This window comes from Glycine max, assembly GCF_000004515.6.
Source record: "Glycine max cultivar Williams 82 chromosome 11 unlocalized genomic scaffold, Glycine_max_v4.0 Gm11_scaffold_232, whole genome shotgun sequence".
NCBI classification, from domain to species: domain Eukaryota; kingdom Viridiplantae; phylum Streptophyta; class Magnoliopsida; order Fabales; family Fabaceae; genus Glycine; species Glycine max.
Genome location: NW_024464682.1, coordinates 9,122 through 25,750, shown reverse-complemented (window position 1 = coordinate 25,750; position 16,629 = coordinate 9,122). Strand labels below are relative to the sequence as shown.

At 29.4% G+C, this 16,629-nt stretch overlaps 2 protein-coding genes across 3 annotated transcripts; one reads left to right on the top strand and one right to left on the bottom strand.

Moving 5' to 3' along the window:
• Positions 1-6,137: 6,137 nt before the first annotated feature.
• LOC100499761 (uncharacterized) lies at positions 6,138-7,602 on the top strand. Its single transcript, NM_001248725.2, is given in 4 exon segments — positions 6,138-6,185; positions 6,270-6,361; positions 6,638-6,867; positions 7,394-7,602. Coding segments are annotated over 3 exon segments (345 nt in total). The 5' UTR covers positions 6,138-6,185; positions 6,270-6,273; the 3' UTR covers positions 7,421-7,602.
• A 2,865-nt stretch (positions 7,603-10,467) lies between these two features.
• Positions 10,468-14,274, bottom strand: LOC100500084 (monodehydroascorbate reductase). Of its 2 annotated transcripts, XM_003556974.5 has the most exons (10): positions 14,118-14,274; positions 13,639-13,710; positions 12,676-12,727; positions 12,454-12,534; positions 12,165-12,283; positions 11,862-12,081; positions 11,643-11,761; positions 11,420-11,545; positions 11,157-11,297; positions 10,468-10,957 (listed from the first exon to the last, which is right to left on the bottom strand). In XM_003556974.5, exons 1-10 carry the CDS (start codon positions 14,163-14,165, stop codon positions 10,634-10,636), a joined length of 1,302 nt encoding a protein of 433 aa, XP_003557022.1. In that variant the 5' UTR covers positions 14,166-14,274; the 3' UTR covers positions 10,468-10,633. The 2 variants fall into 2 exon arrangements, with proteins under 2 accessions (XP_003557022.1, XP_040869632.1); XM_041013698.1 differs by having other exon boundaries at positions 12,454-12,727; positions 14,118-14,270.
• Positions 14,275-16,629: the final 2,355 nt, after the last annotated feature.

The following is a 16,629-nucleotide window of genomic DNA, read 5'->3' as shown; positions in this document are numbered from 1 at the left end:
TTTTTTTGTATATAATGGCGTCATTGAGGTCCAAACCTTATACATACTATTCCAAACTTTCATCACTAGATGATCCTAGTGGTTTGCATGTGTAAAATCAAATTTCAAACCTAATGAAAATGATATTTTTAATAACTTTTTATCCGTTAAAAATAACTTTTTATCAAATTTAAATTTTATCAATCTATTTTTCGTGTAGAAATTTTATTAGTCTAACTATTCTATCATATAATATTATAATTGTGATTATGGATGTAAAACTTAACATAATTTTAGGGTTTAGTTGAGTAAAAAAAGGATTTTAAATAACAAATTGTAGGTGATTATGTTTGAAAAGAAATTTGAGTTAATTTCTATCTTTTTTTACTCTTTAAAAATTTACTTAACTGCTTTGTAAATATTTTTTTTTTATTTAGAGTTGTCAAAGTGACGCTGATCTTGATGAGCCCCGATTCACAACATGTTTGGGTTGAGTCAAACCAATTTTTATTTTTTATTTTTTACAATTATGGCCAAATGGTAACTAACTCACTTAACCTACAAACTAAACGAATTTGATTGACCTATTTAACCCATTTAAACTTAAATAGAAATATAATCATATAAACAACACAATAATTGAGAAAGCATAATAACCTCATACCTTTTTGTCATATAAATTCAAATGCAATATAATTCACAATAATCATAAATATAGATCAACACTAAATGCAATACATTATTATAATTCACAATAATTATAAAGAATGACTTGATACTTATATTTTTTTCACATGATACTTAAATATTATTATGTTGCATATTACTTGTAATTTGAATAATTTGGATTAACAAATGCTTTTGAAGGAAAAAATGTCACTTTATTTTAAAAAAATAGAGAAATCATTATTATCATTTTTTAAAATTTAATGAGTCAATCTACCTAATCCATCAACCTTTAGTGGGATGGACTAGGTTGGAATTTTCATAACTCACCAAAAAGGTGAGTTGGATTAGTTCGACTCCTTTAAAGTTTAACCCATGGTGAGTAAACTTGTATGGATTGAGTTGACTCGTTTTGACACATGCATTTTTATTAATTTTTAGTGTATTTTGAAATATACACCGGAGTAATGTTTTTTAAACATTAATTTATAGCTTTTAATTTTCTATTTTAGGCTATTTTTGTCCTTAAACATTTATTGGATTTATTTTCAAATCTTTTATTTGAGATAAGATTTTATTATTTTTACCTTTTTTTTTACATATGATAGGATTTTCTCATTTTTACCTTTTTATTATATATGATATTGACAATTATATATGAATAAAAAAGCTACAAGTGTTTAAAATTAATTAAAAATTAAAATTATAAATACTCCAAAATATATTTTTATCTAGAAAATTGAATTGAAATTTGTATAAAAATAATGCATAAATATGTCTTCATTTTTGTCATTTTATATTTTGCAACTATTTTAATAGATAATTTTATCACATACTTATAATTTAATAAGTTAGTTTAATAATTTTCAAGCTATTGGCCACCTTTACAACTTGCAACTAGTCTTTTTAGATAATTTTGCAACTATTCTAAAAGACAATTAATTGTACGTTAACAGATTTTTGTGGGATTTATTAAGATTCACCCACTTCTTTTTTTAAAGGTGTGTTAATAGAGTATAATTATGATTTTTCTTAAATATATTTAAGATGTAATTTGTTAACATACTTTTTTCTCAATAATAAGTATGTATACGTTAGCATGTTTTAAAAAAATTACGTGAAATTCTATAAACATAGTTTATATGTTAAAAAAAATAAACATAGTTTATTTTACAAAATCTTAAAATATAACAATTTTATTAGGGTTGACAATGCGGGTTTTAGTCTAATGAATCGTTTGACAAAGATGACAGAGATACTAGGTGACTCAACTTGTTAGTTCACATTCACTTATTTTGATTTATCCAACAACTAGACGGAATGACAGGATGAAATGACATGTCAGCCCGCGATACATATATTTTTAAAAAAATAATATAAATATTAATAGGTATTTAGACTTTAGATTATCACTTTATATTTTTTATAAGTTTATAATATTAATAAAAAAATCAAAATGCATATTTATTATTATTTTTTTATGTTATTTATAAACTTAATTCCTCTAATATTAATACGAAAATTTATATTAAAATTAAATTTAGGATAAATAATTAATATACTTTATATTCTCTAATTAAATTTGTTTATTTTTAAAATTTTATGAAATAAGATATTATTATTATTTTTTGGCTGGCTAGTGACGGAACAAAATGGCTGGAATGACACGCTTTGCAATCCTTAAATTTTACTCTCTCTTACACACACACACACACACGGTGTAAAGCATGTTTCATGTGACACAATCATGCCGTGTGTTCGCAGTCAAATTTTGGAACCTATGTCATTAACTATATTTGAAAATACGTACAACTCTATATAGCATATTTTCTTTTTTCAAAGTCTGTCGGCCAGGTCCAACTATGCATGCCAATATAAATGGACTTATTTTCTCATGGAACAAACATTACACCTGGTTTTATGTTAAACGTCAATACAAAAGACAAAGGAAGAAACCAAAGAAAATTTCCTAGAAAAATGAAGACTTCACTTATCTTTAATACTACGTAAAATACACGATGGACAACGACCTTAGTGCAAAATCCGAGCTATATATCAAACTCTACTTATGAGCCACCAATTCAATTATAATCATAACATAGTCCATCAAAATATTGTTAGATTAGCGTTCCTTTGCGCAATTCAGATAATTTAAACAAATTCTTTTTTTATCGTATAAGTACCAGAAAAATATCTCTAATATCACCATCCCATGTTTGGTAGGAGAGAAATACAATGGAGAGATGATATTAATTTGTGTTGTTTTGTGTGAGAGAAAAAAGGTGAAAATATTTTTAAAAATGATAGACCTCATTATATTATTTCTCACATATTTTTATTCATTTATTTATCTTTTTTATTTTCAATTAAATACCTTTAGTTTTTACTTTATTACTCATTTATTTCTTTTCACCTTTTTATTTCCATCCATTCTTGGTTCAATTTATATAATTTTTTTCTTTTTTTATTTTCTTTAACGAATCACCTTTAATTTTTACTTTATTACTCATCTATTAATTCTATTCACCTTTTTTTTTTTTTGTTTTTCATCCACTCTATTTTTTTCACTCTACCAAATAAACCCGGTAAGTATCAACATTTGCCTCTTCTTTCCCTATCTATCTATAAACATTAAAATTAGACAATTTTTAAAAATTTTGAAATATACTTTGTAAAAAAAGTGAATGTAAAACATGCCATATGCATTATGTACTCATGAACCAAGGTCAATCCATTTATATGTGAACAACTCTAAATAGACAGTCAAAGAATGATTCTTTCATGCATAGTCTTTTCTCCCAAATTTGGGAAATTAATATATTCAAAATCTATATTATGAGAATTACTTTTCAAAAAATTTGCAAAATATATAAAAAAATTACTCTCCAAAGATGACGAGGCAAAAAAAAAAAAAAAGAGAGAGAGAGAGAAAAGGATGAAGAGGACAAAGGTGACAAGGTAAGGGAAAAAATGAAAGAAATGAGAGGTGTGTGGTGGAGAATGATATATATACATATATATGATCAAATTATATTAGTGTAATTTTGATAATTATTATATTATTTTTATAACTTGATATAGAATATAATTTTTATTAATTCAATTATAAAATAATATTTATATATTATTAAGATTATTTATGTCAAATTTTGTTAAAATTGAATAACAACAAGAAAATAATTAATAATTCATATTTTATTGTATTTTGTAATATTTATATTACGTTGATTTTAATCTATATAAAGAAGATAATAAATGATTTTAAATTAATATAAAATTTTATATATATAATCCATGTGAAATGAACTTTCAATTCAACGGTATATTTTAAAAAAACAGTATTCAATTAAAAGTTATAAAAATATGTAATAAATATCAAAGTTATATCAATGTAATTTAATCTCTTCTCATATATATATATATATATATATGTGTGAGAAAGAGATTAAATATAATTCGTATAATCAATTATGAATAATCAAAATTTAATCTTAAAAAATTATGTGAGTTTTTAAAAAAGTTACATCACATTAAATCTTAAATCTTTATATATAATTTAAATTTAATTATCTTATTTTTATATAAGATATTTTTTTTCTTCATAAAATATGATTCTCTTCCTATAAATAGAGGTTACCAGAGGAGTTTGTTATGATGAGAGATGAAAGGATTAAAATAATAACATGTGATAAAGTCATAAGGTTCTGATTTAATTTCGAATTAAAATTATATGTGATTTTCACCACGCCTCGCATAGTCTCTCGTAATTCTAGCGCGCGTTCTCTGCTTCGCCTTCATCTTTTCAATTTGTTTACGATTACAGTTTCCCAGCGGCAGAAATTCAGAGAACGATTTAGGCACAACACCTAAAATACTAGACCTAAAATTAGAAACAATTTCTTGGCCATCATGATCTGATGATACAGTTTTTCAATTCATTACGGTACATCAGAAATTCAAGTTTAAATTAAAAAAAATGTCAGAATCCATCTTTTCTTACTAATAATAATAATAAAAAAGTGAAAGTGAGTAGTGATTTACAAATCAAAGAATGAAGCTTTAAGAGTTTTGCAAACGCATAAAAAGAGGTTTTTAATTTAACATTGCGCATGAAGAAACCTTTTTTGATTCTCAACACAGTGCTGATTTGACTTTTTGGGTGTGCGATTGTTTCTAATTCGTTTTATGCAAGGGTGAAGAAGGAAGCTTGCGTCCAGGATTGGAAGAGACGAGAAAAGATACACATGCGGTGAAATGTGATTTTTAATTGGAGATTAAATCAGATCACTATTGTTTAACCCTCTCATCTCTCACAATCACACGGAGAGAAGAAAGGTGAACTTATTTTAAGATTATTATTTTTTTAAATTATTTTTCATTTTTATCATTTATTTTCTTGAAATTTAATAATTATAATGAGTAATTAATATCTCCATCATTCATTTTCTTTTAATATAATAATTTAGATTAGTTATTCATTATAATAATTAAATTTCAAGAAAATAAACTATGAAAAGTAACTCGATCCCTTCTTATATATATATATATATATATATATATATATATATATAACATTTAAAGTAAATGATGGTAGTTTGAGTCATTTTTTAAAAAAAATTATTTTTATAAGTTTTTTTAGTTATTATTAATTTACATTTTTCTAATTTTAATCCCTAAAGTACAAGTTTATATGGATTAAAAATGTTTTTTAAATGAGACAACAATTAAAAAAAACACAAGTTCACAGAAATTATAATTGAAGTAAAAAAAAACTTACTAAGAGTCAAAATTAAAAAAAAAACATAAACTTACGTAAACTAAATTCATATTTAATCATTTGAAATTGAAATAATATAAAAAGGGAAGCTTGAACAATCCAAAAAGGGGAGTATGAATAAATAAAGGGGTGTGTGTCATTTTTTGTTTTGTCAACAAAAGGGGTTGTGTGTGTGTGTGAAAGAAATGGCCTAGGAGTTTTCATATAAAGAACATCCAAATCATGTATCACGGCCCATACTCGATGCAACATGGGTCTCACAACACCAGTGCGGATTTTACTTTCTACATTTTTGCTTCTTGCACCCATAATAACAATTAAAGGACAACTTTACCCTTCGGTCAAGACCTCCTTTCCTCTCCACCTCCACCGAACACAACCACCACATGCAAACAACACAACAAGATCGGAACACCACAAAAGAATGCAATAAAAAGTTAGAAAAAAAATTGCAATAACAAGGGAAACCGGTGAAGGAAGCCTCGAGATAGGTACATGGGGTGTGAAGAGATTTAGCAGAAAGAAAGCAATAACAAGAGAAGGGCAGTGCCAGAATATTATAAAATTTGAGGTGCAGGAAGCAAAAGAGGGTTATACAGGAAGGAAAAGCCCACAGGTGCGGGTAACAAAGCCTACGAACCGGTTACTTTCTTTCAGCAAAACCAAACCCTAGCAGCACTACTTCAAAAAGAACAGCGCCATAGCATAACCCTTCGAAGTCGCCGTTTGTTTTCTTTTCGTTCGCATCTTCTCTCTCTCTCAGGTTCTCTCCTCTTCTTCTTCTTCTTCTCTCTCTGTGTTCTTACCTTTTTACAAGTGTTACTAATTAAAGTGTGTGATTCCGCAGAAAGATGAAGGTGGTCGCCGCGTATTTGCTCGCCGTCCTCGGTGGCAACAACAGCCCCTCCGCCGATGTCATCAAGGAAATCCTTGGCTCCGGTACATTCTTCTCTTCCATCAAAATCCCTTTTTTTCATTTTTTAATTTTTTAATCTGTAAAATTAAATGCCTCATGCTAATTAATTAGGTTTAGGTATCAATGACAATTTATTATTTTGCTTTTAATTAGGTTTAGGTTGAGATTTGCTTGCCCCATTTGATTATTTTATTCATTAATGCAAAAATTGGTGAAACGTGTTCGTTTTATTTAGTTGTTGCGTATTTGCATATATATCAGGTTGAGGAACGGACAATATTTTTGTTTTTGATTTGCAGTTGGAGTAGAAGCAGATGAAGATAGGATTGAATCGTTTTTGTCTGAAGTTAAGGGTAAGGATATAGTTGAGCTTATTGCTGCCGGTAGGGAAAAGTTGGCCACGGTTCCTTCTGGTGGTGGTGGTGCCGTTGCCGTCGCCGCAGCTCCTGGGGGAGGTGCTGCTGCTGCTGCTCCTGCTGCTGAGGCAAAGAAGGAGGAAAAGGTGGAGGAGAAAGAGGAATCTGATGATGTAAGTGTTTCTTTCAACCCCTGCCTTTATTCAATTCTTTGCATTGCTAATTGTGGCATGCGATGTATTGTGTGTGTGTGTTTGGTTTGACTGTGGACAGCATCAGAATTGATTTTACTTCCAGTTCAATGTAATTTTAGTAGAAATATAGATGCTTGGTTAGTATTAGGTAAAATTGATTTTGCCCCAATTTTCGATTTGACTGGAGGTGAAAAAACATGGCTTTTGCGTTGAGTTTAAAAATTTAAGCCATGTTTTGCATCAAACTTGCTTTCAAGGTAAAAAACATCCAAACATAACTTCAAAATCAATTTTATGAACGCTGAACCAAAAACACTATAAATGGTTTTAAACTTGAGGTTGTTTCGTGAGTCTATACTAATTGAGTTGCATATTCTGTAATTAAAATGGTTCTGAATTTCCTGTTGGTTGGACATATAGATCAAAGCACATCTTGCCTTTCAATACGAAGTAGCTTTATGTAATAACTCTGATTGTTTATCCTTCATTTTGTTTTGTGATGCAGGATATGGGTTTCAGTCTCTTCGATTAATTGGTGTAGTCTATTCAGCTTTTTTGTTCAGAACATATTCTTAATTAACACTAGAGCATGAGTTTGTCAAAGTTTTGTTCTAAGGAGTAATTTACTGTGTTTTTTAATATCAATGACCAACCAAGTTGGATGAATTTGGTTTGATATTTTAGTGTTTTGATGTTATGGAATTTCATTTTGGTAAATCTCAGTCAAGCTTATTCCTTGTTTTACCTTTTGACTATGGTTATTACGTTAAGTGGCAAATTATTAGGAAAAGAATGAGAAGGTAAAACGTATCCAACATTTCTTGCAAGTTAAATTAAATTAATTTTGAAGTTAAGTGAAGCTGCTTTTAAAACAGTATTGTATAAGTTGCTTTTGTCTTTTGAGAGAAATTAGATTTGTTTTACCTTTTTTTTCCTTATCTACAAGTATTTATTGAGAAATTTATTTAAACAAGATTTAAGCTGAGTGAATTGGTATATATAGCAATGTATTTCAATTCTATTAGTTTACACAGATCAAAATTAATTTAGAAATTAAGGAACAGTTTATTTTTACTTATTTGTTAAAAAAAGTTTGTTTTAATAAAATAAGTATTTTTTCAGTGTATTTGTCTAAATTTTTTTTGTTTTAAAAAATATTTTTTTATTATTTTAATAACCAAATCACGTCTAGTAAAAAAAAAACATTTGATATATCATGTTTATAATTTTAAACAAATGGTCCTAAACTGTTTTTTTTTAGTGTTGGATTCTGATGTTTGAAGTAAAATATAAAAGGTCAAAGATTCATCTTATTTTTTTATTTATTTCCTTTTTCCTTCTACCAAACATAAGCTTAGCCTCCATTAGGCACGATGGGAATAGACTAATAGAGGGAGGAAGAGAAAAATAGAAGGTAAATAATATGAGTCTCATTAGGCACGATGGAAATAGACTAATAGAGGGTGAAAGAGAAAAATAGAAGGTAAATAATATGAGTCTTATTACTCATGTGGATTTAACACTTAACACGAATTACATTATATTTTAATTTAAATATTTTTATATTGTATGTTTTCACCCTCCCTCTCCAATAGATTGGTGAATGATGTGCCCGAGGATTTGAAAGACTGAAATCACGTCAATTCCAATGAAAAGCGTGAAAGTATCAAAACTATCAATAACGTAGAATCAAACATGCTAGAATATGTCGAACAAACGCGTATGTACTTTGTAGTTAAAAACCGATGTCGACTGTCATGAAAAAATGGATGCACATTATGTCTGAGGCGTTAATAGCATGTTTATATAGAATAAATTGTTATAAAGTTTGTTTCTCATCTATGGATCACTGCATATTTATATAGAAACTTTAGTGTAGATTCGGACGCATCTGACTAAATTAAGTTTTGCTAAGGAGACAATCAGTAATAGGTTTTTATTAAAAATCACGTTTGGGAATGAATTACAAATTTCGGTGGAGGTAATAACATTAAATTACAACATAACTTTTTATTTCTTAACAATTTAAACTTACGGTTAGAGCCTTAGATAGCATTTGTCTTGTTAATTAAGAAATTGAGGAAAGGTGAATGTGTAATGGTTGAATATGGAGATAGGGAAAAGGAGGTGAACAGGGAAAGGCACTGTGTTACAAACTCTCACAATGGTGATTTGCAAGAAAATTTCAATGGGAGATTTAAAACAGAAGCCGTGGGAGAAACCCTACATATAAAAGACAATGAGTGCTCATGATATACTATTTTCTAACACGTTATCATTAGTTAAAATTTATTAAAAATCAGTGTACATTATACATAATAAATATTTATATTTAAAACTAAAATTTATAATAAACAAATATTTTTAAATATATAAATTATATTTTAAATTTAAGATGAATGATTTATATTATTATATATTGTTATTTTTAATCATTGATAATATATTTATAAAAAATTGAAATTAAAAATATTGAAAATTATATATTAAAATATATAAGAAGTTAAGTTACACCATTGATATTAAAAGCACAAAAAGATAAGCATTGAGAGCATGTGATATTTAGTTATAACTTATTAAATTGTCTAGTTGATATTAAATCATAATAAGATATATCAAATGCATTAGGAATTAAATCATAATAAGATATATCAAATGCATTAGGAATGTATTTGAATTTTGAAGATAAAATATATACATTTGGATTTGATTTTTATATTAATTAGTACAAATGCATTGGAGGGTATGCCAGATGCATGTTAAAACAATGAAGTTCATATGAAATGAGAGTGTGTTCATGAGAATCATCATCACTTCATGAAGAAAGTAGGGAGAGTGGAGGCTTAAAGAAGCAGATAATTTTACATATTTATAGAGAAAGGGATTACAAAATTACAAGACTGTTAAATAAGAAATAATACCCATTAATTTGTAATTTTCAATAAATTTTAACAAATAATAAGAATAGAATTTATTCAAGTATAAAAATATATTACTAGCATTTCTCTTACCTTTTGTCATCCAGTTCAGCAAGCGGCATCAACTAATCAAAGTTAAACGTGTCCTGTTTTCCTTGATCCATTTAGAGGATCTGATCTCTTAAAAAAATAGGTTTGAGTTGGCAGGCAAACAAAAAATAGGAACAATTTTGCCCACCATGTTGGAACCCTGCTTGAGCAGAAGATGCTTAGACCAAAGTAAAAGCTGGTCAGTGGTTGCCAACAACGGTCATAGAAGGGAGCATTTTGATCATTCTAATTAAATATTGCTATTGCATGAAATATGACAAATCCACCTCCCATGAGAATGAAACTGAGACAACAGGGTCAGAAATCGCTATGAGAATTACTTTTATATGCAACTTTTTTCTTTTTTATTTTTACAAATCTTCGGCTTAACATAAAACCCAGCAATTCATATAAAGATCCGCAGGAATTAAAAACAATTTGCAACCAGATGCCATGTAAATCTAATTTCTATATTTTATTTTCTTTTTTTAGCTTTACACTCTTGGAGTGCAAATAGATGCGTTTATAAGTCTGGAAATCGTAAACAGAACCCAACAAGTGGCCAGAGAAATGAAATAGATACGGCAATATATATATATATATCCCGTGCAACCACATCAAACGAAAAACACAAAATAAAGTTTCTGTAATGCATAATTCAGAGTAAAATAAAGCCAGATCAGATACAATCTTCTATGCAAACCACCAAGCATTTTTATCCTTCCCTATTAAAACCATTATATTTTACTAGCAAAGGAAAGGCCTTCCTTAGCAAGTTGATCTACATCTGCAACCGGAGGCTGGACCTTAGCAACTTTAGCAATAGCCTGGTTCTCTTCAGGAGTTCCACCTTCCAGAAAGACCCCAACAACTTTCCCATCTTTAATCCAGTATGTCCCAAACTTAGGCTTTGACGACGCAGGATTGTTGTCTCCGAATAGTACTGTGTCGCCGACATTGTCGCCATAGAATTGCCAAGACAGATCAAATGAACGGGAATAGAAGTATGGAAGGTAATCATACTCCTCAACTGTTCTTCCTTCCTCAGCTGCCTTGATGGCCTACATAAAACAAGTTATCACAGAATGAGAAACAGCACTGCAGTCTGCAAGCATGGCTCTTTACTGGAAACTTTGATTTGGAGGACCAGAAAAAGAAACGTTTAAGCAGATATCTACTAATTAGCTAGAGAGGGCATGCCGGGGCAATGATAAATATGTATTTTGTGCATGAGCTCACAAATTTAGGTAAGCTACTTACCTTCACAGCCTGTTCAGCTGATTTGCGAGAATGATCAACATGTTCAACTCTTCTCAATTCACCGTATAATTTCAAAGGGAAAGTAGCAACATCACCAACAGCATATACATCGGAAAGATTAGTTTTGAAGAAAGCATCGGTCTGCAACCAAAACAAATGGCATCATTGACATTGATGACAAGAATCACTATTCCCGACTTGGGATAACAACATTTTATAGCCTGTTAACAAGCCTCCGGATAATCGGATATGGTATCACTGACCTTGATTCCACCCTTCTCCTCTTCAACCTGCCCTTTGACTAAGGCTGTTTGAGGCCTTCCTCCAACACCAACGACAACAATATCAGCTTCCAGGACCCTGCCATCCTTTAGTTTGACTTCTTTTACCTGAATGATGGATTAAAGTCATGGTGAGTTTGATTACGAAATAGGAAATTTAAAATGCCATCCCATTACAGGGTTCCAAGATCACATGCAACCATACCTCTCCATCAGAATTAGAAGTGAATCCAACAGCAACAGTTCCTTTAATGATATTGACACCCTTATTTTTGTAATACTCCTCATAGAATTCAGCTATACCAGCCGTAAAAAGTCGTGGCACTGTAACATCAGTTTACAATGTTAGTTTATAACTTTTTTAAAATACAAATGTGCGGGTAACAGATGAGAGTGGGAGGTGTAAAAGGAAACAATCACTTACTACACCAAGGCTCCGGGTAGACCATGGTAACATCAATATTGTTGAGTTTCAACACTGCACTAAGCTCCAGACCAATGTATCCTCCCCCAACAACCACAGCTTTCCCATTCTTCTTTGCCTTGATTGCCTCATACAATTTGTCAGCATCATCAACCTCCCTCAAATAAAAGATGTTTTTCGCATCAGCTCCTTCTACACCAAAATCTGTCAGCCTTATAACCTGGAAAATAATATTATTAGCATTAGTATGAGGCAAACGAGAACAATGAATGCAACATCTCTACTATCCACAAGCATCCTTACTGTTGAGCCAGTTGCAACAATCAAAATCTGATAACTGAATGTTTCTCCTCCCGCACTGATCAGAGATTTTGCCGCAAGGTCCACCTTTACTATTTCTGTGCTAAGTATTAACTCTATCCCTGCAATCATCAGTTCAATTTGTAAGTTCATATTAGAAAATTGTTGTGAAGATCCATTTTTCCATCTACTTTTCCTTTCACTTGATATAATAATATAATCAACTATTGATTCCTAACAATATCCAGTAATAATGCTGAACTAAAACAATGTGGGTGAAAGCCAAAGTCACCTTTCTCTGTGTACCACTCAGGAAGCAACCTTTCCCCTCCACTTCCAACACAGACATGGAACCCAGGAAGTCTAGCAGGGGCTGCAAAATCCAATTGTGACATCAAGGTAAAAATATTCAAGAGACGAGCAAGGCAAGCTGATATTTTAATTTTAATGGAAAATTCAACAGAGATGAAAAAGCCCAGGATAGACAATAGACATAATAGCATTACAAACTTACACTCTGGAAAAAGGTAAGCCTTGCTCAGAGCAGGACGTTCATAAGGTGCTACCTGTGCAAACATACGATACATAAAGGATTACAAAGCAAAAAATAACCGCAAGAGGTTCAAGAGATAAAAATGTGATACAAATCTGAAAAGAAAAATGTAGAAGAGAAATAGTGGAGATACTACATAGAATATGCATGAAGTTTGCTTCACCATCTTGGTCATTGGAAGCTTTCAACCAAATATAACAATTCAAGGAAACCACCATAACACATCTTAATAAACCTTATATGTTAAACTGAAAACAGAACCATTTCTGTTCAAATATATTAATAAAAACCAAAGAGGATAAGTTAAAAATACTGCCCTTATAAGAGGTCCAGTTAAAGATTATACTTTGAACCAAAATTATTAGAAGCTTACTATTCGCAATTTGAATAACACAATTCGATATGATTTGACTACCCAACTATTCATATCATGTGAAGAATCTACTATACATGCATGAATCGGAGTGATTCCATATCGTTGATGTGAATTGCACAATTCACTGTTTTTTATTTTTTTTTACACTGCTTTACCATTTCTTATCAAAGAAATTGAAACGTCTGATAAGCTTGAATGATTAAACAAAATTAAAAAAGGGTGGGGCTAAAGGAGCACTGCTAAACACACCATATCCGTTTTTTCAGATGTTATATTTGCATTCTTCTGAAGACGGAGTTTCGCATGATCACTCACTCATTCATTGTATTTGGCTATTACATTGCTCCATTTTCCATCTTCGAAAAGAGAAGGTTCACAAACAAAGCTACATGCTTGAAAATTCACAATTTGAATTGCAGTTTGATATGTTGCTTATAACAATCAACAAGACAAATAGACAACGTCCAAATGCAATCAAAATCAAATACTGCACGATAGAAGCATCAACACATAGCGAAACGGACTGTTTAGTAATCTATGAACTATACCGCTTCTTTGGAAATGATAGCCAACTCCCCTGGCTTAACGCCCTGTTTGGCAAACTCCCTCGCCGCATAACCCTACGATTTCGAAAAAAGTTAATTAGCCACAGCATCCAAAAGTCAAAACACGAGAAAATCAAAGAGTTTCCACAACGATCACGGTATTCACATTTTGGACACACGCAATCCAAGCTGCAACAGAAGTGAAAGGAAACAGTAAACACGAATCGACCTAACTAATTCTAAAACTCCGTTCTCCTCCGATTCCGTTAGTGAACTCAAACGGATCAAGGAGTACGCGGAGTTAAACGTAGATTACACTAGAGAATTTCGAGATCAGAACAACGCATCGCGGATTGAAAGCAAGAGTAAAATAAAAACCGATCAAGAGTGAAAAAAACGAAGTAACGGTAAAAAAAAAAAAAAAAAGTGAAGATGAAGAGAAAGAGAGAGAGAGAGATAGAAAGAGAAGGTGTGGAACTAACAGCGGAAACTCCTCCTCCGAGGATGATGTATTTGAAGGTTTTGGCCATTGTTGAAGTGTGTTGTTAAGAATGAGAAATGAGAAATCGCTTCTGCAAGCTCTGTTCTGTGTCCGCGACGCCAGGCACTGGTAAGAATGTGAGATAAGCCTTGTTTGTGATTGGTCAGATCATTTTATTGGGTCTTGGAGGTTATTTTGGGAAATGCAAAAAATGTGAAAGGAATCTAGCTGACGTGGCAGGTTCGTTGACCGTTCAGAGTTTGCGGACCCTAACCGGCACCATCACGCTGGCGCCGTGGCGTTAGCAAAATCAAAATCATCTCTTTATTCAAAATCGCTGTTTATTTGGTTTAAGACGCAGATATCATTGGATTTTAATTTTTAAGAGCTTCCACCATATCCTTCTAGAATTTTGAGAACACAAATATTACTACTGTCTATTTATTTTTATAAAAGCTTTTGGAATAAATATTCATTTTGCTCTTGAGGTGAGATCACAAATTAATTTCTAAAAAATAAAAAAATTTAAATTTAGTATTTAAATATATAAAAATTACTACAGATAGATTGATCCGACCATAATATTTAAGAATCAATTTAATAATAAATTATATTTTTTAAAAATTTATTTGACATTAAGTTAAAAAATTTAAATACTAATTTGTCATTTAATTATCTGTATTTTTACATATTTAAAGATTAAATTAAATTTTTTATTTTTTAAAATTAAATTTATTATTCTCACACGTTCAGAAATCAAAATGAATATTTATCTAAAAAAATTTTGTTAATATTCTAAGAAAGTTACTGCTAGTAATTAAAGAATAATATCTGAAAATTATTATATAATTTAAATTGAGTAAGTAGTATGAGACCGTCATTTAATTATATAAAATGACAGAAAACACGAAAAATGAGCCAGGAAAAGAAACAAATAATTTAATAACTTTTTTTTTACTGTTTACTGTTTCTAAAGTCGTTTTGCTTGTTTACTGTGTTTAAAATAGTTTAGAAACAAATTATTTCTAAATTAGCTTTTGGTTGTTTACTGTTTTTAAAAATATTTTTTTGTTTTCCTAATTTTTTTTGTGTTTCAATTCTTTTTTATCTTCTGAACTTATTTGAAAATGTTTTTTTATATAAAAATAAGTGTTTGTCGCATGAGCATATTTTTGTTTTCTAAAATTTGTTTGTTTCACGCCAACAAAGAACTTAAAGAAAATAGCAAAAATGAAAAAAAAAATATTTCTAAGTTGTTTTTGCTTCTTTTTTCTTTTTTTTTTACTTTTGAAGCACTTGTCTTGGAAATAATTTTGCAAATTTAATAGATTTTTCATATAAATTCATCACTCAATAATATAAAATTATTTAAAAAATTATAAATGAGAGAGGAATCAAATACTCTTTATTCCTTCTAATACTCCTTGTCTTTCCAATATTTTTCTTCTTGTTTTATTCCAATCACCTTAACTATCCCCAACATGAGACTTGTTCTTTTCTGCACCCAATAAAAAAAGACTTTGTGGATCAAAGAATGAGCTTCATCATATTGTAACTTTGACCATGGCGCGTTATTACGTCCAGATTCATATATTCATAGTTTCGTACAAAAGGAAATACTGTATATTAATAGAAAAATTATTTAGTGAATTAAAAATGCATTAATATTTTTTATAATGAAAATACACTAATATTTGCAATTTTGACTTCTTTCACCTCTCGTATTGCCAAAAAATTATAAGCTTAAGTATAATTTTGACCCTCTTATATTTTAAAAATTGAAATTTTAATTTCTCTTATTTTAAAATAGAGATATTTAATTTTTTTATTTTTTAAAATCTGTAATTTTAGTCTTCTTATCTTAAAATAAAGATATTTAGCCTTTCACTTTTGTAAAATTTATTGTTTTATTTTATTTTTTGTCAAACTCAAGGTATTGACCATTAAATAGATTAAATAAATAATCTTATGTCACGCCATTAAATATGAGTCACATCATATTAATTTCTTACCAATCAAAACTAAACTAGAGAATTAAAAATCTTTATTTTCAAATAAAGAGACTAAAATTATAAATTTTGAAAAATATAAAGACTAAATGCTTTAATGTTTCTATTTTAAAATAGGAGGACTAATATTATGAATTTTGAAAAATAAAAGGAGCAAAATTATATTTAAACCAAAATTATATAAAATTTGATATCAATAATATATTTATTACTTATCTTTGTGATCCATTTAAATATCTAATCCAATCTAATTCTAGGGGTGGAACTAGGATTTTTATATAAGAGATATCAATATAAACAAATCATGACTTAAAAAATATTTAAAATTTTGCATACATAACATTTATGAGAAATTTAATATATAGCTAATATTTTCTTATAAGCAAAAAAAATATGTAATTCTCGTAAAAAAAAAGAAAATATATAATTGTGTTGAACATAAGAGATACTAATCAAAAAATACAACCAACACATAAGCATTCAAAGATTGATAACAAAAGGATA